The sequence below is a fragment of the Castor canadensis genome, chromosome 14 (assembly GCF_047511655.1).
Source record: "Castor canadensis chromosome 14, mCasCan1.hap1v2, whole genome shotgun sequence".
Taxonomy (NCBI): Eukaryota; Metazoa; Chordata; class Mammalia; order Rodentia; family Castoridae; genus Castor; species Castor canadensis.
In genome coordinates this window covers 67,225,629-67,253,197 of record NC_133399.1, presented here as the reverse complement: position 1 = coordinate 67,253,197, position 27,569 = coordinate 67,225,629, and the positions used below count along the sequence as shown (strand labels likewise).

The following is a 27,569-nucleotide window of genomic DNA, read 5'->3' as shown; positions in this document are numbered from 1 at the left end:
GCGGCGCTCGCGTTCCGCGCGCTCGCCCACTGCGCCTGCGCGGCGTGCGGACGCCGCACGCTCCCGGAAGTGGGAGGTGCCCGACGGAGTTTGTGTGGCCGCCGCCGCGGGAACGGGAGCCTGATAATTTTTCAACGGAGAAAAGCGAACTTTGGGGACTTGGCGGCGTGGGAGTGAGCCAGTGACCCGCCCCAGCTGCCGTCTTCTGGCGTGAGAGCCGGCATGGAGGATGAGACGAGCAGTCAGCGTGGCGGCGAGGCCGTGGCTCCCGAGCGGCCTGAGTCGCCGCGGCGGCCGTGTGGGGAGGAGCCGCGACCGGGGAATCTGGAGGTGAGCAGTCGGCGCCGCGCCGGCCTCGGAACCCCTTTCTTCATAGGTGTCCCGCGGGAGCTGCAGCCCGCGCCCTCCCACCCCACCCCGGCCGCCTTTCCCGTCCCCAGCTCCCTGTCACCCACCGACCCCCTCGGGGCCTGATTGCCCCATGGATGAAGGTGGGTGGTCCCGGCCAGAAGTTCTGAGTGAGAATTGTGCCGCAAACGTTAGAGAACGTCCGTGAATGCCATTCGGACAGCCCCCTGTCTGCATCGGGGAAGGTTTAGAGTAGCGCCGTGTGCCCTGCATATGTCGCTTTTTTAAAAGTTTTTTTTTAAGCTTGTTTTTTTTATTAATCCGAGGACGTCAGCCGTTAGCAGCATGCCTGTGCCTGCTGCACCTCTTTCCTGGAGCCTCGCCCCGTATTTTTGCCTGTTTCCTAGCCATCTCATGTAGATACAGTAATTGTTGGTTCTCTTAATAATTTTGGTGTCCTTGGTATCTATTAATTGCAGTGGCACAATTGCAAAATAGTTTTAGCACTTAAAATTGTTATTGTTGGCTATCTCAGGGAATTGTAAATCCAGTACGAAAATTGATCCTAGAAATAAGAAGCAAATGTTGAGGATCCCATAAAGTGAGTATTTTCGAGAGTCTTCCCTGCTCTTTTGTTCCCTTCCCTCTGCAGTCAGCTTTCAGGTAGCAGCTACGGTGATGTTTTTAATTATCACTGTCTTATTGTTGTACTGGGGGCACATTGTGACCTTTACAAAAGTTCTTAGAATGTATCATATTTGAATTCACCCCTACAGTGATCTGTCTGAACAGAACTGGTGTACAGGGTCCCTGCATTGGCACCCTCGGGATCTGGCTCCTGCCTCTGCCTCTGTTGCTGATTGCACACCACACACTTCTTCCCTTTTACTCCCACGGACCCTGAATTCCTTGTGTTCGTCTACTGTGCTGTGTCTTCCTCTTTAAGGGTCTTTGTATGTCCTCTGAATCTTAGCATAATTACCTCATTCTTCCTAAGTTGGTACTCAGAGGTCTTCTATTTGCCTCCTGTAAATTCCATCTCCCTCTTCTTCATTTCGTCAAGAATATCATCTAACTCAGTTTGTAAAACAATTTTCAAAGTTTATTTAATAAGAGAAATGTGTTTGAATATACTTTATTATATGTGAAAGTCTTGAAACTTCAAGATATAGTAACTTGAGACCTGTGCCCCATATTGGTTTTAGTGACATAATCTGTTAAAAACTTATTATTCAATACTCTTAATACATGAGTATACATTTTCCCCCCTGATTTTAACCAACCAAAAGTTTTTTTTTGGGGGGGGGCTAGTAAATTTCCATTATTCCTAGTTTTGATTGTCTTTGTAAACTAATAGAAGGAGTTGCATTTTTATATCTTAACAAGTAGGCTCAAATTTCATCAGAACAATTTTGGATGAATTTTAATCAAGACAAATCATGTTTCTAAGTTCTTTTCAGTGTGCAGATGCAGAAGTTTTTCTTTTTTTCATAGGCAGTATATGGAAACATTTCCAAAATATCTGTTTTCAAAATCCTCCTGACAGAGAAAAAGGTTCTTTTGATAAAGTTACCCAGGGCTTCCTGCTTGCAAAGCAGGCGCTGTACCGCTTCTCGCACCTCCAGTCCATTTTGCTCTGGTTATTTTGAGATGGGGTCCCCAACTGTTTGCCTGGGGTGGCCTCGAATGGTGATCTTCCTGATCTCAGCCTCCTAAGTAGCTACGATTACAGGCATGAGCCACCAGCACCTGGCTTCTAGCTTATTTTTAAAACTATGTTCTTTTATATTGAAACAACAGATTATTTAAAAAAAAAAAACTTAAAAATGAAGATATAATCTCAACAGGAAAAGGACAGCAATTTTGAAATACTTGTCTTTTGCAACTCATCTTTAAGTTCAATAACACTTTAAAGTACCACAGGACAGTCAACAAATTCATTTGGTATGAAAGATTTTCATGGTCATTTTTCCATAATGTAAAATATTTTCTTATTTGAAGTCATATAAGCCATACATATACTTAATTGGACACATGAAAATGGCAGAATGTCACAGTTCTGTGAAGGCATTTCTCTTCACTACAAATCCATCTCCACATTTCTTGTTATCTGGCTAGTACTGTATGTGACATATGACAGATGGACATAGAGTCTGGGGCAGATGCCAGTGCTGATCTTTGTGTTAATTTAGTAAACTTACTGTTTTTGCAAATTAAATAATATGTTTGGGGTTTTAAACATTTCTTTCTGCTCCTTGGTGGATTGATTTGAGCATTCTTTGGGAAGCGTTAGTGTAGACTTGAAATTTGAGGAGAACTTTTTTTGCTGTACTGGGGTTTGAATGTTCAGGCCTACACCTTGAGCCACTTAACCAGCCCTTTTTTGTATTGGGTATTTTTGAGATAGTGTCTTGTGAACTATTTGCCCTGGCGGCTTTGAAGCACAGTCCTCCTGATCCCTGTCTCCTGAGTAACTAGGATTACAGGCGTGAGCCAGAGTGACCTGGCTGAGAGACTACTTTTGATTAGCTGTTGTATGTGTCACTTTCGAAAATTATGAGTTTTGAAACTAAATACATTTCTTTGGATACTAGGAAGTTTTGGACTAGATTTACAGTTTGTCTTGTTTTTATGTTGGTTAGTTTGTTAGCTTTGTGAAATGAAGTCAGGTTAAAAAATTCTCAGGAGGTCAGTGATTTACCTGTGCAGAATATTGAAGAAGTTCATTTAAGTTGGGCCATTTGGGAATATTGTTTGTGAAAAGGTTTGTTTTACAGCCTGTAATGGTAATAGCTACCATATCCTAATAGCCACTTCTGGGTATTAGCAGCCTGCTATGCATACATAATCTCATTTCGTACTTAAAATAATACTGCCCAAATACTCTTTGCCATTACCGAATGCCATTTGGAACACTTATACCTTATTTTAATAGATAAGGAAACTGAAGATTGGAGACTAATAAGTTACGCTCCTGTTAAATGGTCAGCTTGGTTCTGTATGTATTGAGGTGGTTCTGACTCTAATACCAGTCCTTTTTTTTTTTGCCATTGAGGAACCTCATGACTCAGAATTGACCAAGGTATATTGGAAACACATCTTTTGTCTTCCTATCCTAGCCTCTCTCCAGTAGCTGTAATGGGCAGTTTTCATTGAGCATGTAGCATAAAGAGGCCTAAGGAGTTTGAATCTTAAATATATATTTATATTCATTATGAATTAATGCCTCCACCTTTTTTCTTCTACAGAAAAAGCAGCGATGTAGACTTGATGGTCAAGAAACAAATGGATCTAAGTTCATAAGCTCCAACGGAAGTGACTTCAGTGACCCAGTTTACAAAGAGATTGCCATTACAAATGGTTGTATTAATAGAATGAGTAAGGAAGAACTTAGAGCTAAACTTTCAGAATTCAAGCTTGAAACCAGGTAATTAACAATAACTTTTAACTCATTGTTTTATACAGTTAATATACACTATTAAGAAACATCCCCAAAATAACTTTAAAATTATAAATCTTGAAAACAAGGAAAAATTAAAAATCACTTGTAATCCTACTGTAATGAAGTGATAATTAAGAATTCAGATAACTAATTATATTATATATGAATCTTGGTGTATAACTCTACTATCTGTCAGTCCTTTAGATGATGAAATAGGATTGCTGAGTCCAAGTCTATGAATATTTTAGTGATATACCAGCAATGTATAGGTGTATCAAATGTTTTTAAATTTTTTAAAATTTTTTTTTAATTTTTGAGACAGGATCTTGCTGTGTAGCTCAGGCTTGAACTTGAGATCTACTGCCTTAGCCTCCTGAGTATGGGGATCACAGATGTATGCCACCATGCTTGACTTCAAACCTTTTTTTAAGTCATTCATTTAGTTGACAATAAGGGATATTCTTTTTTCTTTTCCTGTGCCATTTGTATTGTGGGTTTGTCTGAAATCAGGTAATTTAAAGAAATTCACTTACAAAGAAATAATGTTTTGTTTTAGTTCTACTGAATGAGAAAACAGTGCTATTCATGCATCTTTGATGAGATGCACAAATACCTAAGTTTTTAATAGTATTTTACAAAACAAATGACATACTTTTTTAACTTGGAGTATGGGGTAGGAATAACTTTTGGAGTTCAGAAAAATGTATTGTGTTTTGGTAAATAATAGAATTGCCTGGCATCAAGAAAAAAAATGTTCTATATATAGTAGATGAAAACACTGTTTCAGGGCACTTCTGAACTCTTATTCCCTTCTAATGATATTCCTCCTCTTTGCTTTACAATAGAGCTTGGCTGCTTTTCAAAAGAGCACAAATACATTTTTTTTCCCCACCTTCCAGATACATCAGGACTGGAGGTGTAGCTCAAATGGTAGAGAGCCTGCTTTGCAGACATCAAGCCCTGAATTAAAACCCCTATCCTCCCCCTGCAACAAATGATAATAGAATAGGTTGTCTACAACATAATTTGTGGCCTGGTGAGTGGCTCAAACAGTAAAAACACATGCCTAGTAAGTGTGAGGCCCTGAGTTCAAACTCCAGTGCTGCCAAAGGGGAAAAAAATACTATATCATAATTTGTGAAGAAAATCTTGACTTAATTTCCCCTGACTTTCTATTATGAAGATTTTTCTGAGAAAAAGTTTTGTTCTTTCTAGGTGTGAAAGGTGAATTGCTTACTCCTGGTTTGCATGGGAGCTAGAGATCTAGATGTATGTTTATACATTTATTCACCAAGTACTTATTCTAAGCACTGTACTGTTACTGAAGTTATGAAGGCAAATACAGATATATTTCCCACTTTGGAACTCTCACAGTCTTTTGGGAAAACACAAACAAATAACCACAATACAAAGTGGCCAATGCTGTATTGGAGAGGTCCAGCCATGTGTAGCATGAGACTTCAGAGAAGAGTGTTTCTCCGTAATTCAGAAAGGTGGTATTTGGATTGTGCCAAACAGAAAAGGAAAGGAGTTTATTTCAGGGGAAAAAGAACTAAAAACCATCTATAATTCTTGTTTGTATCTTCAGCTACTATAAAATTGAAGTTATGAAACATGAACGCTTATCACATATTTAGGCCATGATTTGCAATATGTTTGTCTGCAATGTATAATGTACCATTGTACATGGGGGAGAAGGAATTTTTTTTTGTAGCAGTACTGGACCATGCCCACAGCCCTGTGGAACCTTTGATGAGAGTATACAAGGATGGGTTGTAGCAAAGTTGTGAAGGAACCCTAAGCCAAATTCTGTGTTTTTACCTTGTGAGCAGAAGGGGAATCACTAAAGATACTGGGCAGGAAAGTGGCATTAGCACTCAGTTCTTAAGATGAAGAATAATTGGAGGATTGTGATAGTGGAGGTGTTTGCCATAGTCTAAGCAGCTGAAGAGCCACAGAGAGAATTAAGAAGAACCAGATTCTGAATATTTTTCTGAGATGCACTTGAAAATGGTGAGTATTTGGATATGGGAGGAGCAAGGGAGGTGTTAAAGATGACAAGTTTTCTTTTTATCCTGAGCAGCTAGTTACATGTTTACAGTATAGTTAAAAAAAGCTGGGTGCTGGTGTCTCATGCCTGTTTATCCTATCTACTGAGGAGGCAGAGATCAGGAGGCTCAAGGTTCGAAACCAGCCTGGGCAAATAGTTCTAAAGACCCTATCTCCAAAAACCCTTCACAAAAATAGGGCTGGTGGAGTGGCTCAGGTGTAGGCTCTGACTTCAAGCCTCAGTACCGCAAAAAATAAAGAAAATTACTGAGCATGGAGGTGCATCCCTGCAGCACTCAGGAGGATGCAGTCACTTACAGTGTCTTAATTTGAATGGGTTTGGGGGACTTCCTTTCTAGATTTTGAAAATATGAAAAATCTCAAGCAAACAAATAGGTTAAAACATTTTATCTTAAGCAACTGCTAATCAGTGTTTTCATGGGTAGGATTTCTTTTCAGTGTTCTATTGGTAGTTTAGGAAGAAAAAGGCTAAAAATCTTTTTTTTTAAGTTTCTGTTCAGTATGATCAAAAAGTTTTTCTTGGCACATACATTAATTATAACTTAGATCCTCTTATTTTTACTACTGTCTTATATTTATAGACCAATGTAGAATTCCAACCAAGTAACACTGAAGGAAGAGTAAACATTGGTTATAACTTTCATGTTTTTAAGAAATACTGTTTGAAGTCTGTGATCACTGCCACCATCCATTGTTATCTATGTAGGAAGACCCCCTCCACCACCATACTTCATTTGTAGAATGTGTATTTTAAAGCTGTCTATAATATTGAAATCCCCTAAACTGCATTTTACCCATGGTAAATTAAGAAACCTGCTTTCAAGTAGTAACCTACTGAGTATAATATTGTTCCTGTGGACAGCTTACTCCAAGGTGGTATCTTCTAAATGAGTTTTCCCCGTAGCTAGCGGACATTCAGCTTTAAATGCTAGACTCATAATGCTTTCATTTGTGTGTGTGTGTGTGTGTGTGTGGTGTGTGTGTGTGTGTGTGTGTGTGTGTGTGTGTGTGTGAGTGAGAGAGAGAGTGTTTTTGGACAGTAGTAGAGGTTATTCTCAGGGCTTCTTGCTTGCCTGGTAGGTGAGGATTTTTTTTTTTTTTTTAATTGTCTAACCTACAAATATCAAAAGAAAGGAGAGATCACAGTGCATTCAATTTACCTGAATTTTCACATCTGACATTTATATTTGGCCTGTAGAATAATTTGAAATTAGTTTCAGTTTTTGTATCATGTATGTTTTCTGAATATATAGGGAAATAGGGCTGTTTAAGTGATGTGTGCTGACAAGGCTTATGGTTCAAAATAGTAGTGTATATTGGAGAAAATGGTCTTTTGTTCTACTAAAATGGAGTTACTTATGCTGTATTAAACATTTTGTTTTCGTTAATTCTTTGCCAACTTAGCTTTGAGTTTTGCTTTTCTTATATTTATTTTATGTAGTATTTGCTAAATGATACTGTGACTGTTAGTGTTCAGCCCATTGGCAGCAGGTAAGAAGAGTTCTGATTCTTGACTGCAAAATTCACCTAAATAAATTTTATTCTTCTTTTACTTAGAGGAGTAAAGGATGTCCTAAAGAAGAGACTGAAAAACTATTATAAGAAGCAGAAGCTAATGTTGAAAGAGAGCAGTTGTGCAGACAGTTACTATGACTACATTTGTATTATTGACTTTGAAGCCACTTGTGAAGAGGGCAATCCACCTGAGTTCTTACATGAAATAATTGAATTTCCTGTTGTGTTGTTGAATACTCACACCTTAGAAATAGTAAGTGAATTGTCATATTTTAATTTTGTTTTTAGTTGTAGTTATTCTAGTGTTTCCTAATAGTTGGAGGATCTTATTTGCCATTTTAGCTAGAACTAGAATTCTGAAATGAGCTTTTTGCTCTTGTTGTGAACTTTGTATTGGCATGATTAATAATAATAAAACAACTTCAGAGACTACTTTTTTTTCTTGTAGCTAAAAGTATAGTATTTTTGTTGTTTTCTGTTTTCTGTTTACTCAGAACATCTGGGGGGACATCAGAATTTCTTGGGGAGTAAAAAGCAAAAAACTCCAGATGCCTGAACTTAGTTTCTGGTACACTAATTTAGTTGTTTTGTGGCAGGGTTCCTGATATCAGCATATTTTTTAAAAGCTGCTCAGTTGGTTTCGATATGTTCTCAGGGTCACAGAGCATTCTTGCAGCCTAATGTGCACTCATATCTCTAAGAATGATAATTTATAGAAATAACTGGCCATCATTCTGATGGAAGTTTTATGGGATGATCCACCTATAATCTTTGTTTCTAAGCCATATTGCTGCGCACCATCCTAGCTACTTGGGAGGCTGAGATTGGAAGGATCAAAAAAGTTAGTGAGACCCCATCTCACTAACAGCTGGATATGGTGGTGCATGCCTGTCATCCCAGTAATAGCAGGAAGCCTAAGATAAGATGGCGGTCCAGGCCTGAGCAAAAGGGAAGGCGCTATCTCCATAGTAGCCAGAGCAAAAGGCCTGAAGGTGTGGCTGAAGCTGTAGAGCATCTGCCTAGTAAGCGTGAAGCCCTGAGTTTAAATCCCATTAACATCAAAAAAAAAAAAAAAAGTGTGTCTTAAATAATTATTGTCTTTCTTGGTTCAAAAAATCACAGAATGAATTTCCTAAAATAATAATGTGCCTATAAAAGATCAGTGAGGATATGTCATAGTGTCTCATCTATCTAAAAGTCACTCATCTGATATCCTCCCTTGCTACCAACACACTTGCAGTAAGTATGAAAATGTGTAGGTTTTTCATTCTGTTTTACAGCTTCTTTTAATTACAGCCTATTTCTATAATTTCCTCATCCAAAGTAGATTACAGGTCAATAAATTAAAAGGAAAAATGGCAGCTATGAAGGGAAATAATCTTGTATAACTCATTTGATTTTACTTCTGTCTTAGTCAAGGACACTGCTATTGAAATTTTCAGTTAAACATGATTTATTGCTTTCTACTGTTCTCTTTACCTACAAACGTTATTTTTCACACCATAAGAAAATCATTACATCATTCCTTGGTACTGCCAGCTACCCTTTTGTTTGCTCCTCTTCATGGCAAAATTCTTCAGAGAAGTGGTATGTACTTATGTCTTTATTTCCTTCTTATTATCTGTTAAACCCACTCCAGTGATGAAGCTATGTATTCATTCCCATCAATACTAAAGTCACTTGTTTTAGTGAAATTCTTGTATAATTGATTTGCTCTCTTGATAAGTTTTTTTTTTCCAGTAACTGCCATTACACTTCCTTCTTGATTTTTTTTTTTTTTTTTCTTTCCAGGCTTGTAGTTTCCCTTGCTGATTCCTCTGTCTCAGCTTTCTCATATTGAATTCTCAGGGCTCAATCCCTGCTCCTCTCCTCTATCTACTTACTCTCCCTTGGTAATCCTTGATGATCTCATCTTGTTCTGTAACTTTTAGAAACTCTCTCGATGTTGATGACTTTCAAATGTGTATCTCCAACCTGGACCTCTGTCCAAATCCATGCTGCTTACCTTACTTCTCTACTTGGCCATATAAACAGGTATCTTGGCATGAATTTACTCCTAGCCCATTCTGTCTTCAGCTTCCTCTGGCTTGAGTGATGGCAGCTTTTTCTAATTCAAGTCTAATTGCTCAGTGTAAAAACTTTGGAGTCATCCTTAACTTCTGTCTGTTTCTTTCATATCACATACCCAGATCATTAGTGATTCCTGTTTGGATCTGCATTTAAATAAAATGTGTTCAGAACTTAGTCGCTTAACTGAACTGCTGTGACTCTAGTCTGAGCCCCAGTTACTTCCTGTTTGATTTACTGCATTTGCCATCTAGTAGATCTGTGTGTTTCTGTCCTTACATTTCTACAGCCAGTGGCCTGAGTAATCCTTTAAATGTATGTCATCGATTTCACTCCCCTGCTCAAAACTTTGCCCTGGTTCTCTGTTGAATCTGAGTGAAAACCATATTCATGATATGATCTGGCCTCTTGTTTCCTTCAGTTGCTTCTACTTTTCCTTTTCCTCACTCATTCCATTCCAGCCGTACTGACCTCATACTATATTATTCAAAAATGCCAGGTATGTTCTAGCCCCTTACTTCCCAGAGCTTAAGATCTAGTTCTTTCCCCTCAGAAGTCTTGCTGGCTGATTTTCTCCCTCTTAGTTCTCCTTTAAATCTTACCTCTAAATGAAGCCAACCTGATTATCCTATTTGTTAGGGTAGCTTGTAAACAGTACGCAGCTAACCTTTCTGATTCTCGTACCCACTCTACTTTCCCTTTAAGTGATGATTAAATATTTGGTCCATGAATGGATACTTCTCTGTAACATTATTCTGTTAGAAGTATTAATAAGTGAATAAAATTTTAAGTGTTTATTGCATTTAGTGTTACCTGATTGTAATGGTAGGGGCAATTGCAATATATTTTTTTAAAGATTTTAATTTAAAATTATAATACAAAATATTGATACTTAAAAGGACTTTTTATAGGCTTCATTTAGTTAGGATATTCATCTAAGTGGAATTCTTTCAGCCATGTGTCAGGTAAGTAAAGAACATCTAGTTTTTAGAATCAAAATGGTTTAGAATCAAAAAGGCTACTCCTTACTCTTACAATTCTTAGCAACAATTTATAGTTCATCTGCTTAATATATTGGTATGGAGAAAGAATGTGTTCTTAGGAAGTATGAACATTTACTTAATTTTTAAATCTTCTATCATAGGACTCACAATTGCTGCCTTTAAATATTTAGGTTTTGAAATTGTTCATATATATATGTGTGTGTGTGTGTATTTTTTTTTTTTTTTTTGGCTAGTACTAGAGTTTGCAGTACTAGAGTTACCCCTGAGCTATACCCCCAGTACTAGAGTTTGAACTCAGGGTATTACACTTGCTAGGCAGACACTCTACCACCTGAGCCTTTCCTCCAGCCCTGTCCTTTTTTAAAAAAGTGACTTTGTGTGTTCTGGTTTAGGGAAGCAGTATTGGGTTAGAGGAAAAAGCATTTAGAGATCAGAGTCTGATGATGACATCAGTACCAGTCTTACTTAGTTCATGGAGTTGTGAGCATTAAAACAGGAAGCCCAGAATGAAAGCTTCTTGAAAAGCTTCAAAAATGCTACAAAAAATAGTATTATAAGCTCTTAAATTACTATGCATCAGATAGTAATAATTTAATTGAATGAATTGAATTGAATCTTTCTATGAATATGAACACATCCAGGAGTAAGAGAGCAGTAATTGAACTAATTTATTACAGCTGATGATAGGTAATTTCTTCAAAAGAATTTGTTAAAAAAAAAAGCCTCAATATCAACCAGGTTTGGTGACTCATACCTGTAATCCTAACTATTCTGAAAGATCTTGGTTTGAGGCCTGCCTGGGCATAAATGCAAGACCCTATTTGTGAAATATGTCAAGCTAAAAGGGCTGGTGATGTAGCTCAAATGGTAGAGAGCCTGCCAAGCAAGTGTAGGACCCTGAGTTCAAACCCTGAGTATTGTCCGAAAGACCTGGAGTATTGCCAAAAAAGGAGGGAGGGGAAGCTTTCAGTATCCTGAAGTATAGGTTACGTTAATAAGTTTATAGTTTTAAAATAGTACAAACAAAATTGTCAACATTTTGCTCCTCTGGAGTGTTATTTAAATTTTGATTTGAAGGTTTCCTTTCTGATAGTTTCTTTGTCTTAAAAATTTTTAAACTATGAATCACAATTTATTAATTAAGAAATCAGAGAGTTTTGGATGTGGGAAATTATTTTTAAAACTCTAGAAGGATCTATGCCATGAACACGTTAAGTTGGTATGATTGGACTTGTCATGTATAGTACATTATGTAGCTCAAGTCATATTAAGTAATTTTGTTCTTCCCTTGTAGGAAGATACGTTTCAGCAGTATGTAAGGCCAGAAATGAACACACAGCTTTCTGATTTCTGCATCAGTCTTACTGGAATCACTCAGGTTATAATTCTTTCTTTCTTTCTTTTTTTAGCATTTGAACAAGGTTTTTAAGTTAGGGATTTATTGTATAACTAGTTTAAAATTCTGTTATGTATAAACTAATGTGCAGTTTTCCTTGTTTGGTAAGGATCGTTCACATTATAATAATAAACTCAGCTGGATGAGGTGGAGGTTGCCTGTAGTTCTGTTACTGGATGGGTGGTCTCTAAAGTCCATGGTCAGATGATTCCTAAGCACTTGTATCTCACTTGAAAGGAATCTAAGCAAGATGTGAAAATGTACTAAAGTTTATTGAAAATGAGGGGAAGTCACTGAAAGAAGAAGCAGTAATAGGCCCTGGCAAGGAGGGACAGAAGTGTGCTAGGAAAAGTTAGATGGCACCTGAAAGTCTCACGGCTTTCTCTGTTCCTAGCCTGCCTCAGTTCCAGCTACTTGGGAGGCTGAGGCAGGACAGTCACTTGAGTCCAGGAATTTGAGACCAGCTTAGGCAACATAGCATGACCCCATCTCAAAAACAAAAATAAAAAACAATACAAATTTTACTTCCTGTAATGTGTTACCCAGCTTTTCCTTTTAAGAAATTGGGATGATGCGTCTAAAGATTTCATTTGTAAGATGGAGAATTAGCAAAGTAAGTGCTACTCTGCTCTACTTGGAGATGAGTTTTAGAATGTATCTGTTTAAAATCTGATTATGTAGCTTGCTTGCTTTATATAAAAAAGGTCTCTAATTTTTGCTTGCATCTTACTGTGCAGGCCCTTTGTTCATTTATTTAATTCCTTCATTCACTTACTCCACACATGGTTGAGTGCCTACTATAATATATGCCAAGGAGCTAGGGATTCAGAGACAGTCTAGTCATTCTCTGTTTTCAGCATCCTTATAAACCTACAAGTTAGGAAGGCAGACATATATTGTCAGAATATGGTTAGGAAGAGTGACAAGACAGTGTTTTGTCAGCGTATTGTGATTTAGTATGTATTTTTATCTGTGATAGAATAGAGGGCTGGCCTGGGGAAAAACTTCTTGTGTTTCATGTTGATGAACTTGGACTGAGTCATGGCAGAAGAGGAGGACTGGACATACTAGGTGTGAAATAGCAGAACTGTATGTAGCTCAGGTTGGCTCAAATGTGTGTGGGCTAGTAAGAAAATGGTCAAGGAAGGCAGAGTCCATATACATCATGAAAAGTCTTATGTGTCCATTAACAAGAAAGCTTTGGAGAGTGTCTTGAGTGTCTGGAAGACATCAAGTGTGATAATGATTTGATAAATCAGAGTTGCATTTTAGGAAGTCCTGGCAGCAGTATGTGGTATGGTGTGTAGTGTGAAGAGGTGTTTGAGATGTGATATCAGTAGATCACTTAGGAGACTATGGCTTGCAGCTGATAAGAGTTTTCCTTTTTTCCCCACTCTGAAGAATCAATAAGCCACTAGTTTGGGGCCTATAAAAAGAGAACCATTGGGGACAATTTAAAATCTTAATTTTGGAAGGATCGTACACTTCATTTGAAAGCAGTACCTAATATTTGGCTATACACAATTTTTTTTTTTTTAAGAGAAGAAGGGTATGGTGTTTAGGGTTGAACTCAGAGCATAGCTTTTTCTAGGCAGGTGCTCTACCACTTGAGCCATGCCACCAGCAATTTGGGGTTGAGATAGGGTCTCACTTTATGCCCTGGCTGGACTGGACCATGATCCGCCTGTTTGTGCTTCCCTATGTAGCTAGGATGACAGGTGCACCACTGTGCCCAGCCAATGGTTGAATTAGAGGTCTTTTGAACTTTTTACCCAGGCTAGCCTTGAACCAAGATCCTCTTAATCTTTGTCTCCTGAGTAACTAAGACTTGAGTCATGGCCCCTGTCAGCTATAGACAATTTTTAGTTGTCTTGAATGAGACTTTTGGTGGTATGTGGATCTAAGCCAAGAAAATCATGAAGAATTTAAAACACAAATAATCCGTTCTCATACTGTCCCTTCCCCTCCATTTTACATTTGGATATTTTATAGAACTACAAGTAGCTTCTCTGACTTTTACATATTTTACTTTTTTATGTCTTCAGGATCGCGTAGACAGAGCTGATACTTTCCCTCAGGTACTGAAAAAAGTGATTGACTGGATGAAGTCGAAGGAATTGGGAACAAAGTATAAGTATTGCATATTAACAGATGGGTAAGTATTTAGGAAAATTATCTTTTTGTAACCTACCTTTTAAGGATAAAGAAGCCCTTATTCATTTAACTTTCAGAATAACCACAAAAGTATTATTTATTAAAAAGTCACTCCACAAGTGATAGTATTTTTCCTTCTACATTCTTATTCCTACTTAAATTTTGAATCTTAGGGATGAGGGAGAGGATAGAAAGCAATGACCAGTTTAATCCAGGACTAGAAAAAAAAAATACATAAAACTAAAATGGCTTTCCTAAAACCCTGTTTTTATCATGACATTAGCTTATTCACAAGTTTTCACATTGGCATGCAATGTTTTCTCATTCTGTCTCACCCTGTTTAGCCTAATCAACTTGCCCAATGTTCTTTTTTATTGTAGTCAGGTTGCCTATGAATTCCCATGGTTTATCTTTTCTCTGTGTACTTCATGCCTTCCTTTCTACTGAGAGACTCTCTTCCTTCCTTGCTACTACTTTGTTGTTCAAAACCCTCATGTGTTTTGTCCTGACAGTACAACTCATAGTGATCTTTCTTTCTGAAAGTCTTATAGCCTTTATGATAATGTACCATTCTGACTATATTCTGATATGTGATCTTCATGTATGTAAGACTTGGTTTTTGTAAGGAAACTAGAAATCCTTTCAGAGTAAGGACTTATTATTTGGTGGTCTTTCATAATACTTATTACAGTACTGGTCTTGAAGTGAATGCCCTAAAAACATTTGCTAAGTGGAAAGCTAAAAGGGAAGATGAGAAAAATTGAAATGAAGACTACATATGCTGTACCAGGGCAACTCCTGTACCCTAATGCCATTAAAGTTGAAGAAGAAAGTCTTAAACTACAACTGTATAACAATGACAGTTTGTACTCTAAAGCTAAGGTGTTGCCAGCATAAGTGGTTTAGAGATTCTCACATGCAAGAAGAGAAGAAATACATTGAATTTTTTTTTATTATTCATTTATTCACATGTGTATACATTGGGTCATTTCTTCCCCCCTGCCCCCCTCCCCCACCTTCTCCCCCCTTCCCCCATACATTGAATTTGGTCATACATACCATAATTGGGTGTAGACGTTTGAGAAAATGTTGATAGGTGACTTTAGAAATCTATTACGATTTTAAACAAGTAGCTAATGTTCCTGCTAACATCGACAGGTGTCATAACACAGTCTGTACAGTATATACACGTATTAGTAAAAGCCTCGAATTCTGGGACAGATCATTTAGAACCTGTGCAGTTTCTAATCAGAGCTCTAACAAAAACAATAGTTGATACCTCCAGAAATAATTTGATAAGCAGCTTAGGGTTGATGGAGGTTGCTTCAGGATATTGAATATGCACAGAAACAATAGGGTCCTAGGAACAGACACTTGTTTTTAATTTTCTTAAAATTTGTAATTAAGGGCCAGGGTTGTGATTCAAGTGGTAGAGTGCCTGACTAGCTAGCCCTAGGCCCTGACTTTAAACCCTAGTACCACCAATAAATAGACACATAACAAGGAGTTAATAATACCCTCACTAAATATATATGTAGTTGACAGTGTTCTTGTTGCCTGTATAGCAGCTGAGTTGGGGCTTTTTAAATTTTCTGCTGATAGTTATAATTACTATTATTCTGATTCCCCTTGCCTAAGAAAAGTCACATATGATCCAGCACAGTTTCCATATTCCACACTCAGTATTGGCCTTCTTTACCACAGAGAGCTGATTGGTGGTGTAGAAATGTGCTCTCGCATAACATTATATTTTAACCCCTTTATTTCATCTCATGAATTCTTTTTAATTAATTGCTTTTTTTCATTCCAAAACATACCTCAGAGAATTTACTTTATATGGTAAACCTGTCATTACACATAAGCTTAGCAGTTATTTTAGGATTACAAAAAAGTACTTAGCAAGATGGAAGTCTGCCCGGGAATAAGAAACAAAAACAATCAAGATAAGCATAATAAAAATTAGTTTGTGAAAAAAGTTAATGTACCAATTTCTATTTTTCCCCTTTTTAAAGTTTAATTTTGAAGTAGTATTCTGTAGGAAGCAAGGTTAATTTTCTAAGCTTGATGTTATGTGAATATGAGAAAGTTGACAAGTATAAATAAAAAACAAAATAGAATGACTTAAAATATTTATTTGTAGTAATGGTATGCCACTTATTTTATCCACTTTTCCCTTCTGTTTTTATTTATAAGTTCATGGGATATGAGTAAGTTCTTGAACATTCAGTGCCAACTAAGCAGGCTCAAATATCCTCCTTTTGCTAAAAAGTGGATCAATATTCGGAAGTCATATGGAAACTTCTATAAGGTAAAATTTCCATATTTATTTATCATGCTCCTGACACATTTACTGTATTTGTGCATGTACATTAAATTGTGATTTTCTAGGTGTTTTTCCACAGCAAAAGGCTGAATAATTAGTTGCTGCTTTGTAGATTTTCAGCTCAAATTAGAACTTTTTTTTCCTAATTCAACCTGTTAACGTTATTTAAATAGGCTGTAAAAGAACTTTGAAACTGTAAGGATATTAATATGTGTGTTGCTTATGGAACAAATACTCCTCACTGAATGTTAATTGCACATTACTTTGATCAAAGTTAATGCTTGTGTAGTATAAGATTTTAAAATAATACTACAAAGCTTAGAACAAATGAACTTTTTGCCCAAGCTTTTCTAGAACCTCAGTCCTCCTGATGCCAGCCTTCCAAGTAGCTAGGATTATAGGTGTGAGCCACTGACGATGCCCAGCTTAACATTTTTTTTTTAAACTGGGAAAAATGTATACAAAAATGGTGTTTGACAAGTTGTTTTAAAGTGAATGCACTTGTAACTTCTATTCACTTAACCTTCTTTTGTCTTGTTTTTCCTTATAACTTTAATGTTTATATGTATATCCTTATATGATATAGTTAGATTTTGCCTCCTTTTGAAATGATATAATTAGCATCATATCATTATTTGGTGCATTATTTGCTTTGCTTTTTTCTTGAACATGCTTGAGAACCCTCATGTTGTATATATAGCTGCAGTTCTTCCACTGTATTACAGCTCTATAGAATTTCATTGTGTGAATATACCCTTTTATTTATCTGTTCTACTTTGGCCATTTTGCTTACTTTTAGTTTGGTGCTTTATTGAGTAATGCTGTTACAGTTTTTAATTAGCATATATTAATTATACAAAGGGATTTTATTGTGATATTTCTATAAGTGCATATACTTGTTCAAACTCACCACCTATCACGCTTTCTTCCCCCCTTAAACATTTTTAATGGGTTTCATTATTTTATTTTCGTACATGCATATAAAGTACTTTGATCATATTCAAGCCTCCTTCGTCCTTTCCCCTGCCACAGATTCCCACCTCATTTTACACTTTTTTTTTTTTTTTTGTAACATCTAATTCTGCATATGAGAGAGAACATGCAATATGTGCAATATTTGTCATCTTGAGTCTGGCTTTTTTCACTTAACATGATCTTCACTTTCATTCATTTTTCTGCAGATACATAACTACATTTTTCTTTTAGGTTGACTAATACTCCATGTTTGATTATTTTCTGTAGTTTCTCTTGTTACTGATTTCTAGTTTTATTCCATTGTAATTTGATAAAGTACAGGAGGTTATTTGAGTTTTTGGTGCTTTTTTTTTTTTTTTTAATTTAAGACTTGTTTTATGTCCTAAAATACCCATTTTGGAGAAAGGTCCATGAGCTGCTGAGAAGAATGTGTGTTCTGCATCTGTTGGATATAATATGTTTTATAGGCCTATATTAAATTCATTTCTGTTGTTTAATTCTGAAGTGGTAGATGTGTGATGCTATCTCATGGACATTGACATTTTCCTGATTACTCATTATATTAGACTTCTTTTTGTATTTTTCTTAGTTATCTAGATTTCTTTTTATTTTTTTGTGAAGTCTCTTTAAGTCTCCTATCTTTTTTTTTTTAATTGAGCAGTCCTTTCTTTCATAGTGTTATGGTTTACTAGTTCTTTGATTGCATTTGGTAATTTTCCCCTTTTTTGTGGATGTTTTGAACTCATTTTGTGATTTAAAAAAATATTATGGAAAATTCCAAACATACAAAAATAGAAAGGTATAGTGAACTATGACCCAGTTTCAAATGTTAGAAATTCACGAACAGTCTTGTTTTAGCTATTTCTGCACTTACTTCTGCTTATTCTTTTGAGTCAGAAGACAGACATTATCTTATCTGTAAATATTTAATGAAATATCTCCAAAATGTGAGGGCTCTTTTCTGAAAATGTAAACATGATGCATTATCACACCTAAAAATGGTCACAATAGTTCCTTATTGCTATCCATTAGTCATAAGGGTCATAAGTATTTTGCTTTTATTTACTTTTTGTCTGCTGAATTGGGACCAGTAAAAGGATCACATATTTGCAGCAGGTTACTATGTCTCTTGTCTCTTTAGGTTTTTTAAAACTGTCAGTCCTTTTTTCATCTCCCTTTTTTCTCCCTAGTAATTATTTTACTTTTTTTTTTTCCCCTTAAAAAACTGAGTTATTTGTCGTTTAGTCTTTCCACTAGTCAGAATTTTACTGATTATGTCCTGCAGTGTAGTTTCAAACATGCCTTTCTTTATTTTATGTAAATTTATATTCATGTGTAGGTGTTTGGTTACTTTTAGGGTTTTCCTCCCTACAATTCCCAGATAGTAGTGAATTCTTATATTGGGACATTCTTTCTCAAGCCATAACTTAAAGGAATAATTTACTTATTTTAAGGCTTATTAATAATTAAATCTTCAGATAATTTTTCAACTCTGCATAAAATATGTACACCTCAACATACTCAATGTAGTCATGAAGCTGTAGATCCACTAAGGCAGTAAAATTCCCAGTGCTCCTTTGAGTACATTTTGGATGATTTATTAGCCTAATGTTTTTTGTTAAAATAGATACCATGGTAATACCAACGACTAGTATAAGTAGAAACAACTTAGGTGTTTTCTTTTTTAAAAATCTATTCCTAGCTGGATGTGGTGGCATATAGTTGTAATCCCAGCACTTAAGAGGCTGACGCAGGAGGTTTGTGAGTTTGAGCCAGCCTGGGCTCCATAGCAACATCCTGTCTCCAAAAAGTAGATTATGTAGAAGGTAAGCATGGTGACATACAGCTGCAATCACTGTAGTCTTGATGGGTAAGGCAGGTAGCATGAGTTCTCCAGTAGGGGCTAGATAGAGAGATTGTATAAATGGATGAATGAATACATATATCCATACCCCCCTCCTTTTGTTTTGTTTCCTGATCTCGCTATGTAGCCCAGCTGGTCTGGAACTTGTGATCCTCCTGCCTCAGCCTTCCAAGTGCTGGAGTTGCAGGCATGCACCACCATACTTGGCTCCTTTCCCTTTTTTTTTTTCCCCCTCTCCCTTTTTGTCTGTTTTTGGTTGCCTTATATACGTTGACCTAAAAGTTTATCACATATTTCTGCTGAGCACAATGCTAATAAGTAAGGTATGGTCAGTAATGTATAGTATGTGCAAACATTTGGAGCATTTCCCCCTTTTTTTAGAAACTAAAAATGACTTTTTACCCAACTTTTCTTGAGGGTGTGTGGTGGAAAAGGGTAATCAAACTTAAGATCAATCTCTACTCCTTTTCATAAATTTTTAAAACTTATAAAGGAAACAATATATTTCTGAGAAAAAATTGTTTTAAACTAAATTGGGATTTGGTTTTTCTCAAAATAGGCTGAAACACCATGAATAAAAATGTAGTCTACAACACAGTTTTATGCAAAATTTTGGAAAAAGCTTCAATTTCTCTTTCTGGTTAGGGTATCAAGCTCAAATGTAGGCTTAGCATTTGCAGAATTACACAAATGTGCTTATTTCTTTTATAGGTCTGTAAATTGATTTAAGTGCTGTTTTTGAAGTAAAAGTGAAGGATGAAATATGCCTCTATGGTGAATCCTGTGTTTCAGTTATTTTTGTTTCTTCCTGTACACATACTCAATTCTGGGTCAAACTTAAGATAAACTCAAATAGATTTCATTTTCTACAGAAAATAAATAGTTTCTGCCCTAGCTGTGCATCCTTGGTAAACAACAACAAAAAGGCTTGCTTGTACATGTAGAAAGTTGAAAAATGCAGTGAAATGTTCACTTCTTTCCCGTGAATGACACAGTGTTCTTACAGAAATCCACAAATTTCTAGGGGCAGAGCTTTAAATTGCATTGCTAGTGTAAGATAAATTTGATTTACAAAGCTCTTTTCTCAAAGTCAAATTTGCAGGCTGAACAGAAGATTAAGTGAAAGGATATCTCACCCTCATCATACTCTGGTGTTGAAAGGGAAGAAAAATAATTTCTCCTATCGTTTCTCCAGATTACTTTCAATAGGACATGAGACTTTCTAATAACTTTTCTTCAATATGAAGCCCAAAGAATAGTGTGAACATTTTAAGATTTCCTGTTGCATTTAAGATTTTGTGTTATTTCCAAAGATGTGGTTTCCTTTGAAATCCAAGAATCATGTAGCTTGAGGTCAAACATTTTCTTCAAGATCTCAGAGGGACTTGTTCAGCTGGTATGTGATAAAAATGTCTGCTGAGTAGGCTGAGTCTTGCAGCTCTTTTTTAAACCACTCAACAGATCTGGCCATGTGTTTTTATGCTATTCATCTTTCAGCTGAGACACCTTGTTTAGATTCCCGCCCCCCCCCCAAGGTACTGTGATCTGAGCTCAGGGCTTTGCAGTTGCTAGGCAGATACTCTACTGCTTGAGCTTTAGTCCTTTTTGCTGTAGTTATTTGGAGATAAAGTCTTACTTTTTGCCCAGGTTGTCCTGGACCATGATCTTCCTATTTTGTGCTTCTGCTGTAGCTGGTATGACAGGTGCGCTCTACCACACCCACCTTTTTTTTTTTTTCAGTTGAGGTGGAATCTCCTGAACTTTTTGCCCAGGCAGACCTGAAACCAGAATCTTTCCGATCCCAGTCTCCTGTGGAGCTGGGATGCCGGAGCTTGTATTCCCCCGTACCCAGCTATTGTTTGAAGTGGAGTTTTGTGAACTTTATGCCTAGGCTGGTCTCAGAACTGTGATCCTCTGATCTTGGCCTCCCCAGTAGCTTAGATATAGGCATGAGTCACCAGTACCTGGCTCCTTGTTGAGAATTTTTCCATGGAAAGACTAAGAATGTGGGAGGTTTGTGTGTTGTCTAGGTTTGCACACAGTTTTTTTTAAACAATATGGTGGAGTGAATTGGCCTTTACTTAATAATATTAACTTTTTTTTGACACTGTTTGGGACTTCTCATTTTATCTTTGAGGTCTCTTTTTTTTTTTTCAATTGTGGCAAAGCATACATAATGTTTACCATCTCAATCCCCACCACCAACAACTGGGCTTTGGATTCAAGGCTTCACTTTTGCTAGGCAGGCACGCTACCACTTGAGCCATCTGCCAGCCCTGTTTTGTGCTGGGTATTTTTAAGGTAGGGTTTGGGGACCTGATTGTCCCAGGCCTCGAACCTCGATATTCCTGATTTCTGCCTCCGAAGCAGCTAGGGTTACAGGCGTGAGTCGCTGGTGCCCTGCTCCATCTTAATCATTTTTAAGATGAGTCCAGTTCAGTGGTGTTAAAATTCACATTGTTGTATAGCCATCACCACATCCACCTTCAGAAGGTTTTATCTTTCAAAATTGAAACTCTTCCTATGGAACTTATGTTATTTCCAGGACCTGGCGACCACTACTCTATTTTTTGTTTCTATAAGTTTAACTTCTCAATGTATCTCTTAAAAGTGAAATTGCATAGTGTTTACATTTGTGAGTGACTTACTTTACTTAGCATAAAGTCTTCAAGGTTGATCTGTGTTAAACATGTGGCATGTGTCAAAATTTTCTTTCTTTCTGAGGCTGAATGATATTCCATGGTATAAGAATTTCTTGATGACATGATCCTATACCTTAAAGACCCAAAAAACTACTCAGAAGCTTCTAGACATTATCAATAGCTACAGCAAGGTAGCAGGATATAAAATCAACATAGAAAAATCATTAGCATTTCTATACACTAACAATGAGCAAACTGAAAAAGAATGTATGAAAACAATTACATTTACAATAGCCTCAAAAAAATCAAATATCTAGGTGTAAACCTAACAAAAGATGTGAATGACCTCTACAAGGAAAACTATACACTTCTGAAGAAAGAGATTGAGGAAGACTATAGAAAGTGGTGAGATCTCCCATGCTCATGGATTGGTAGAATCAACATAGTAAAAATGTCTATACTCCCAAAAGTAATCTCCATGTTTAATGCAATTCCCATCAAAATTCCAATGACATTCATTAAAGAGATTGAAAAATCTACCATGAAATTTATATGGAAACACAAGAGGCCACGAATAGCCAAGGCAATACTTAGTCAAAAGAACAATGCTGGCGGTATCACGATACCTGACTTCAAACTATATTATAAAGCAATAATGATAAAAACAGTATGGTACTGGCACAAAAACAGACATGAAGACCAGTGGAACAGAATAGAGGATCCAGATATGAAGCCACACAACTGTAACCAACTTGTCTTTGACAAAGGAGCTAAAAATATACGATGGAGAAATAGCAGCCTCTTCAACAAAAACTGCTGGGAAAACTGGTTAGCAGTCTGCAAAAAACTGAAACTAGATCCATGTATATCACCCTATACCAATATTAACTCAAAATGGATCAAGGACCTTAATATTAGACCCCAAACTCTAAAGTTGATACAGGAAAGAATAGGAAATACTCTGGAGTTAGTAGGTATAGGTAAGAACTTTCTCAATGAAACCCCAGCAGCACAGCAACTAAGAGATAGCATAGATAAATGGGACCTGATAAAACTAAAAAGCTTCTGTTCATCAAAAGAAATGGTCTCCAAACTGAAGAGAACACACACAGAGTGGGAGAAAATATTTGCCAGCTACACATCAGACAAAGGACTGATAAACAGAATATATAGGGAACTTAAAAAACTAAATTCTCCCAAAACTAATGAACCAATAAAGAAATGGGCAAGTGAACTAAACAACTTTCTCAAAAGAAGAAATTCAGATGGCCAAAAAACACATGAAAAAATGCTCACCATCTCTAGCCATAAAGGAAATGCAAATTAAAACCACACTAAGATTCCACCTCACCCGTTAGAATAGCCATCATCAGCAACACCACCACCAACAGGTGTTGGCGAGGATGCGGGAAAAAGGAACCCTCTTAACTCCTAACACTGTTGGTGGGAATGTAAACTAGTACAACCACTCTGGAAAAAAATTTGGAGGCTACTTAAAAAGCTAAACATTGATCTGCCATTTGATCCAGCAATACCACTCTTGGGGATATACCCAAAAGACTGTGACACAGGTTACTCCAGAGGCACCTGCACACCCATGTTTATTGTGGCACTATTCACAATTGCCAAGTTATGGAAACAGCCAAGATGCCCCACCACTGACGAATGGATTAAGAAAATGTGGTATCTATACACAATGGAGTTTTATGCAGCCATGAAAAAGAACAAAATGTTATCATTCGCTGGTAAATGGATGGAATTGGAGAACATCATTCTGAGTGAGGTTAGCCTGGCCCAAAAGACCAAAAATCGTATGTTCTCCCTCATATGTGGACATTAGATCAAGGGCAAACACAACAAGGGGATTGGACTTTGAGCACATGATAAAAGCGAGAGCACACAAGGAAGGAGTGAGGATAGGTAAGACACCTAAAAAATTAGCTAGCATTTGTTGCCCTTAACGCAGAGAAACTAAAGCAGATATCTTAAAAGCAACTGGGGCCAATAGGAATAGGGGACCAGGAACTAGAGAAAAGGTTAAATCGAAAAGAATTAACCTAGAGGGTAACACACATGCACAGGAGATTAATGTGAGTCAACTCCCTATATAGCTATCCTTATCTCAACCAGCAAAAACACTTGTTCCTTCCTATTATAGCTTATACTCTCTCTTCAACAAAATTAGAGGTAAGGGCAAAATAGTTTCTGCTGGGTATTGAGGGGGTGGTGGGGAGAGGGAGGGGGTGGAGTGGGTGGTAAGGGTGGGGGTGGGGGCAGGGGGGAGAAATGACCCAAGCGTTGTATGCACGTATGAATAATAAAACAATAAAAAAGAAAAAATTTCTTTCCTTTTAATGTACAAACTTCTTTATTTTAGTCTTCTTGGCTAAGTTTATTTCTAAGTACATCATTGTTCTTGATGCCATTTTAAGTGGAATTTGTTTCATAATTTCTACTTGAGTTTTTTTATTGTTTGTGTGTAGAAACACAACTGATTTTTGTGTGTTCGTTTTAATCCTGCAGCTTTAATTTGTTAATTGTGTGGAATCCTTAGGATTTTCTGCATTATAAAATAATGTCACCTGCAGACAGGCAATTCATCTTTTCTCTTTTGGGTGCCCTTTCTTTTTCTTGCCTAATTGTTTTGTGTAGAACTTCCAATACTGTGTTGAATACAAGAGCTGAATGTGGGTATACTGTCCTGGTTCTAATCGTAAAAGGAAAGCTTACAGTCTTTTACCATTGAGGATGATGTTGGCTGTGGGTTTCCAGGCAGGCCTCATTATGTTGAGGTAGTTTCCTTCTGTTAATTTGTTGGGTGTTTTTGTCATGGAAGCTTGTTGAATTTTGTCAAAAAGCTTTTTTCTGCATCAGTTGAGATGGTTGTGTGATTTTTCTGCTTCATTCTCTTGATATATTACATTGATTTTCACATGTGGAACCATCCTTATGTTCCAGGAATAAATGCTACTACTTAGTCATGATGTGTATTTTCCTTTTAATGTCCTGCTGGATTTGGTTGCTTGTATTTGGATTTTTGCGTCATTATTAACTCTTCTTTTACTTCGCTTCTTTTCTTTTCTGTTCTTTAAGGCCTCACTTCTTCACTATTCTATTTAAAACCTTGCTTCTTTTCTATTCTTTAAAGTCTCTTTTCTTAGACTCACACTGTCCCATGTTTTCTTTAATCTCTTTTAAAGTCTTGGCTCTCAGACTTGCACTGTCCCATGTTTTCTTTAGCCTCTCTGAAAGTCTTGGTCCTCAGACTTACACTATCCCATGTTCTCTCTTTAGTTTTCTTAAAGCCTTGGTGCTCAGACTTGCACTGTCCCATGTTTCCTCTAATCCCTAGTGTAACTCAACAGCAGCAGCAGCAGCAGTAGCCAGTGTAAGTCCCTTCACAAGCCGCCAACCAATCCATCCATCCCCCATCAAAAAACCTTCAATCAGTCCCTCATCAGAAACCCTCACGTCCTTCAGGGAGTCTTTTCTATCCAGTGGTAAACAAGGAATTGGAACAGCAGTTCTCAGGGAGGGGCATGACATTGTAACAAGAGAAACCTGCCTTCCTACTTCTCTGAACATAATTTAGGAAAAGCAGCTGTGCTGCATTTTGCCTTTGCTGTCTTCTGTGGCTAGTGCTGTGCCAAACTCAGCCTGTAGATCATTGAGCACAGCTGTGCTTGTGTCAAGTTCTCATAGGGTTCTCATAATCCACTCTCCACAGAGAAGCATATTTTCTACAGAATGTTTAATGGAAGGCACAGGAACGTGTTGCAGTATTACAGCTTAAGATAATTATTGCTACTTAAAGTGTTTTTACACTATTCACTTTGTGATTCTACCAATAACCCTGTAAGTGCTGTGAGTCCCATTTTATAGAAGAAGCTGCAGTTTCCAAGGTGCATTTATCTCTAACACATCTGTGCAAACTAGAATATAAAACCTAAAAAAACTTACTGATACAGATATGCAGAAAATATAAAGTGGTTCTCAAAAGTGGAGAAGCATATTGGAATATGGGGAGTGAGATTTTTGCATTATCAAAATGAAGCAGGTTTTTAAGTGACTGAAAAAATACCACATAACCCTATCTGATTTCATTCTTACTTTCGTCATTAGTCATCTAAAAAGGATAAACAGCCTTCGTATTTAAGGGGTCAGTCAAGTAAAGCAATGACAGAAAACTGTAAAAAATAGTTTCCGTTTAAATGTAGATCTTCAGCTTCGATACCCAGAACAGTACAATCCCTTTAATAAATGGTTTGTTAAATTACAAAGCTGCAGAGGTTTTAGATGTCTGCGGATTATGTATTTTCAGCTAAAACTCTTAAGATCACTTTATAAATATCCAAAAATTTGCTTCATTTGATCAAGAGTATTGTCTTTTGCCTGTCTTTATTTTGTTATTTTATTAATTTTTAATTTACCTGTGGCTTTATATTGAATTTTAGAACACTGAGGAATTATTTACTAAGCTGTTTATTTTTCAGGTTCCTAGAAGCCAAACCAAACTGACAGTAATGCTTGAAAAATTAGGAATGGATTATGATGGGCGGCCTCACAGTGGTCTTGATGACTCTAAGAACATTGCCCGAATAGCTGTTCGAATGCTTCAGGATGGATGTGAACTCCGAATCAATGAGAAGATGCATGCTGGACAGCTAATGAGTGTGTCCTCTTCCTTACCAATAGAGGGCGCTCCAGCCCCACAGATGCCACATTCTAGAAAGTAACAGCATTTTTGTCTGTAATTCATTGTAACTGGAGTTGCTACAAAGAGGTAGCAGGTGGATGCTCATTGAATTAGTCCTGAAGTGTAAACTTCAAGCACCTTAAACATGTAAAAATTATTATTCTAGATAGATAGGTGTATATATATATGTATATATACACACATATATGATGTGGACATATTTTGTGGGAGGGCGTATTGAATTCTTTGTCACCAGCACTTTTGATATGAGCATTATTTGTTACAGTCACATTTCCAGATCAGAAGTGAATTTTATAATTTAATGTGTCCAAGATCTGGTCCTTTTGGTTTTAAAATGCAGTTTTATTGATTTGTCTCTTCAGTGCTCTATCTTACTGGTGTAATATAAAATGAGTTTCTACATCATTATATTAAGTCATTTTTTTTTAATGCAGAAAAGATTGAAAGGTAGGCCTTAGGTAGTCTTTGAACATCAGAGTTCTTTTGATTTTTGAAGTTTATAGGTGAAGTTCAACTACAGTCCTCCAGTATCTTTGGGAGATTAGTTCCAGGATGCCTTGTGGATACCAAAATCTGCAGGTTCCCAAGTCCCTCACAATGAGATGATGTATTTGCATACAGCCTACACACATAGGCTACACACATAATAAAATGTTAATATTCTGTAAATAGTTGTTGTGCTGTATTGTTTAAGGAATAATGACAAGAAAAGTTTGTACATGTTTGGTACAGACAGAACTGCTAACATCACTACCTAGTATGTGAACAAGATGGGAGGTGAACAATGCTCAAGGCGCATGTGCTGGAAAGAGTCGAGGGTTTGTGAAGCGGTGGGATGTGGCAGGTGTGCCTACACATCTCTTCATCCTGGTGGATTCAGCATAGTGCTTGGTGTACAGCCAAGTTCAAGTTTTAATTTTTGGAACTTCTTTTTCTATTTCAATCTTGTTGGTTGACTCTTGGGATGTTGAAACCACAGATATGGAAGGCAGGTGGTAAATGTGGTGCGTTTCATAAGGTACTTGATGTACATATCTGCCTGGTTCTTTTCA

General features: G+C 36.9%; 1 protein-coding gene across 3 annotated transcripts; it reads left to right on the top strand.

Annotated features, from left to right (window-relative positions):
- The first annotated feature begins 46 nt into the window (after nt 1-46).
- Nucleotides 47-27,186, top strand: Eri1 (exoribonuclease 1). 3 transcript variants are annotated; one of them, XM_074054697.1, is made up of 7 exons: nt 49-330; nt 3,597-3,775; nt 7,418-7,628; nt 11,741-11,824; nt 13,888-13,997; nt 16,190-16,304; nt 26,294-27,186. In XM_074054697.1, exons 1-7 carry the CDS (start codon nt 223-225, stop codon nt 26,534-26,536), a joined length of 1,050 nt encoding a protein of 349 aa, XP_073910798.1. In that variant the 5' UTR covers nt 49-222; the 3' UTR covers nt 26,537-27,186. The 3 variants fall into 3 exon arrangements, with proteins under 3 accessions (XP_020023886.2, XP_073910798.1, XP_073910799.1); XM_020168297.2 differs by lacking the exon at nt 11,741-11,824 and having other exon boundaries at nt 47-330; XM_074054698.1 differs by lacking the exons at nt 49-330; nt 3,597-3,775 and adding an exon at nt 3,867-5,803.
- The last annotated feature ends 383 nt before the right edge of the window (nt 27,187-27,569 follow it).